The sequence below is a fragment of the Nuphar pumila genome, chromosome 12 (genome assembly GCF_984573655.1).
Source record: "Nuphar pumila chromosome 12, dmNupPumi1.hap1.1, whole genome shotgun sequence".
NCBI classification, from domain to species: domain Eukaryota; kingdom Viridiplantae; phylum Streptophyta; class Magnoliopsida; order Nymphaeales; family Nymphaeaceae; genus Nuphar; species Nuphar pumila.
The window spans coordinates 21,582,971-21,587,235 of record NC_143260.1 but is presented as its reverse complement, the minus strand read 5'-3'; the positions used below and the strand labels follow the sequence as shown (position 1 = coordinate 21,587,235).

The window sequence follows — 4,265 nt, the reverse complement described above, 5'->3', positions numbered from 1 at the left end:
CCGGCAGAGTCATGGGTAATTCAAGAACTAGTAGAGTGACACTGAGTTTTAAAACTACGTATAGGTATGAGTGACTCCACTCCGGGGTTCACCTCACATGCAGGCAGGCTCGTTAAGGGAGCCCAGTTCTTGGTGAGGGTTCCTTGTATAAAAAAAAAAAAACACAAAAAATCAAAACCGATCTCCTAACAGTAGTGGAAGGGACATTCTTTCCCTGCAATGGCAAGAATGATAAGATACCTATTAACAAATGTTACTCCCCCTAACATTGTGTTGCAGGAACAGTTAGTTCACGTCACCTTGTGTTGGGATGTTGCAAGTTCCAACCCCAAATGATAGTGTGTCATGATAAGATACCTATTAACAAATGTTACTCCCCCTACCATTGTCTTGCAGGAACAGTTAGTGCACGTCACCTTGTGTTGGGATGTTGCAAGTTCCAACCCCAAATGGTATGGTTGTATTATTGGTAAGGTTCTGCCTAACCTCAGCTTTATCTGTCAAAAGAAAATGCTACTCCCTTAAATGACACCCACCGGCCGAATGGCAGCATGTTTGGAGAGAAGGTGCTGACCCCTTTGTCTCAGAATCTATTCCCACCAAGTGCACGGGTGCCTTTAGTTAGTGACCCGGTTCCCGGTGAGGGTTGCTCATTATATATAAAAAAAAAATCAAAACTGATCCTGACAGTGGTGGAAGGGACATTCTTTCCCTGCAATAGCAAGGATGATAAGATAGCCCCACGATACAAATGCGTGGAGCTGATGAGGTTTTTATACGTTTCCTGTCCGTAGCGGAGATGATGAGGATGGTGGGACCCTTTTTTCATTATCAAATAGTATAGAAACGTTCAAAGTGGCGTTGGGTTCTCAACCACGCAGAGAGATGAGTCATCTTGTCGCCTTCTCAAAATTCCGACCCCCACTCAAATTCCCATTTTCATAGCATAGTGTCTCGGTGGTTTTCTTTTATGAAATTAGGGTTGTCCGGTTGTGGTTATTCTTTGCTCCCATTTGTGTGTGTTTCAAGTTTCGACTCGCGTCGAAATGCTCACAATTAAACAACTCTAAAATGCAATCAAATGGACACAATTCTTTCATATTCTAGCAGAACAAACTCTATTTCAGTATAATTGAGTATAATGAAATTCGGTGGCTTCTTACTATCAATCATTGTAAGAAAAAAAAAAACCATAATTCAGGGAATATATATATATATATATATATATATATATAAGAACAAGACTATTATAAATTGTTTTTTATATTTTAATTTTATTTCTATAAATTAGACTATATGGTTTGTTTAGTAAAAAATGAGTTTGGAATAATGTGACTGCTAAATGTAAGCATGTTTAAGAGCTTCAAAAATCAACGGCCCACAGTGCAATAAAATTTTATGACTCAAAAATCATATTTTGGGATCTAAATCACATGATCATTGATCATTAACAAACAAACCATGCTGAATACATCTATGTGGTGAGATTGAGTAAACAAAGCTTAGACTTATGATTTTAAGTACAATAGTTCCTTACCTTTAATAGCATATATATATATATATATATATATATATATATATATATATATATAAAGAGAGAGAAAGGAAGAAGAAAAAGAGCCAACTATCATGATATTTTTAACTAATACTATAATTCAGAAAACAACATGCTGGCTTAAACTTACTCCCTACACTCAAATGAGCTCCACGCACATACCAGAAGCACACATATACGCACAAAGAGAGAGCGAGTTGTGGAGCTAAAAATGCAATCACTAAGAGAAATTAAGAAAAAAAATAGTTTTTTTTTGCTAGGACAAGGGAAACACCATCCCCCTTCTCCTCTCCTGCCATAACTGGCAGCACGTTGGTTGGCCTCCAGTTGATAAAACTCTTGAGGTCTTCCCTGGAGTACACACAGATTCTACTTTGCGGCAAAGAGTCTCTCTAAAGGTTTTGAACTCATGACGTCTAATCAACTTGGTGACGTTCACAAGTCGCTCCTATGAGATGAGTGAAGCCCTTGTGGACAAAGAACAGGCGTTGTTGTTCAAACGTGAAGATAAATAAAGTTTCTTGTTTAAAAAGAGAACTAATGATACATGCAACAATCTAATGACCTAATTCTACAGTGCCACTCCAAAAACCCCTTGCAACGTGTGTGATTCATTGAGAGAAAGAGAGAGGCTCTTCAAACTAAAAATGGTAATCAAAACTACAGAGATACATCAACATGTGATCCTTCTTCAACATATTCCTCATTTCCATACTAATCATTATCAATATATAAAGTGTGATAAAGGAGGAATCATCCACACAACACACCAAAACCCCCTCCAGAATCCCCCCTCAGAGAAAAGGGAAAATGAAAAACAGAAGACCCAAAAACCATCCAAGAAAAGAAAAACAGGAACCCATTGTAAAACTCGACGCTTTACCCATTTGAGAGAGAGAGAGAGAGAGAGAAGGGCTTCACTGAAAGTTGGAACCAGGAGCATACATGGCCAAGTCCGGCCAATTGCTGCCTACCCAACAACCGGAATCCCCCAAGAGGGTCTCCCCATTGCCGCCAGAGTTCCCCATCACCATCCCTTCCGAGTACTCCGGCAACCCCCACCCGTTCTCCGGCCCCTGCACCCTCCCCACCCTCGACCCCAACGGCTCACACAGCGACCCGAAATGCCCATTCGACGCCAACAGGGAGCTGAACGTCCCGGTGATATCCAGCAGCCGGTGGTCGTGGTCCGTCGCCGGGGCGTAAATTCCGGCGAGGCTCTCCGCAGGGAGGTCATGCTCCGTCTTCAGGAACGACGAGGAAGACGACGAGCACGGCGAGGAGGCGGCGGAATTGGCGGGGTTATTCGTCTTCGAGGCCGATGGCTTCTTCGAATTCTTCCGGGTGCCGCCTCCGACGGGGATGTTGCGCAGAGCCCCGCCCTTGGTCCAGTACCGGCGGCAGTTCTTGCAGAAGTGGCGGGGCTGGGAGAGGTTGTAGTTGTTGTAGTAGCAGAACTTGGTGTTGGTGGAGTCGCAGCGCGGGCACTTGAGGTGCTGCTCCTGCTCCGGGAATTGAGGCTTGGTGGTGCGCTTCTCTGGGATCAGTCCTGGGTCCTGCATCTTTTGGTGGCGGCTTGGTTTCAGGATATTTCGGGATTTTTCAGGAGCTTGGTTTCATGGAAGGAATTGAAGGTTTTCTTTTTATGGTGATCTGAATTGGGATTTGTTGGAAAGTGGGAATGGGGTAAAAGATGGGATTTTTGTGAGGTTTCTGTTAGGTGCGAGAGAGTGAGTGGAGAAAATATGAATTTGGTTTTTGATGATCTGAATCGAAGCAGTGATTTGAGGTTGGGAAATGGAGAGGAGAGTCAGGATTGGCTTTTTATGGAGGAGAAAGGGTTGTACCAAAAGAGAGAGAGAGAGGTTTCTGATAAGCAATAGATCACTACCTACTGTTTAACTGAAACTATGGGAGAGAAAAACACAAGTTCAATTTTCTTGAAGACAAGAATTGAGTTTTGATATGGAAAAAATGATATAAAAATAAGCAAAATATATTAATAAGCACAAAATGATTTTGTCACTAAAGAGAACAACCAGACCACAGACTAAATTTTGCTTGAGGACCCTTAAGCTTTTGGAGATGTTCTCCAACAGAAGAGAATGAGAAAGACCAACAAAATGGGTTGAAGCAATTTCAATCAGATGACAGTCGGGAAACACATAGACTGCCTCCAGAAACTGTAAGATTGAATCCTCATATGGTAGACAACCATCCGAACAAGTGCAGATTTTGCCAAGATGGGAGACTATCAGCCTTCAAGGAAGAGAAAGAGAGAAACAGCATAAGGCTCTTGGTTAAGGCCCAAAACAGGCTGGTGGGGGATGGAAAGATGAAAAATCTGATGTGGGTTTTTAAAGAATGTGAGTATGCAACATTTACCCTTCTGATTCTTTTAAATACCAGTGAGTTTTCACATGGTTTTTGCGTCACCTTCCACCAAGTCCAAGCTGTAATTATTTGCATTCATGGATATTTAAGATGCCCAGTTTCTCCATATGACCATATCTTTAATTTCTAACTAGGCTTGAAAAGATGCCAATATCATGAGAGCCTTTCTATTTAGATTATTTTCCTAAAGCCTCCTGAATTTGCAAATAAGTAATATTTCTTCCTAGAAGGCATGCATCAGCAATTCTACATTATCAACTGATGTAAACAATGAGGCTCCCAATGTGCCCCATATTCAATTCAGGGCCATTGATGC

General features: G+C 41.7%; 1 protein-coding gene across 1 annotated transcript; it reads right to left on the bottom strand.

Moving 5' to 3' along the window:
• Window positions 1-2,179: 2,179 nt before the first annotated feature.
• Window positions 2,180-3,874, bottom strand: LOC149820260 (dof zinc finger protein DOF1.7-like). The gene has a single exon (XM_089983350.1). The coding sequence runs from the start codon at window positions 3,115-3,117 to the stop codon at window positions 2,473-2,475; it is 645 nt and encodes a 214-aa protein (XP_089839476.1). The 5' UTR covers window positions 3,118-3,874; the 3' UTR covers window positions 2,180-2,472.
• Window positions 3,875-4,265: the final 391 nt, after the last annotated feature.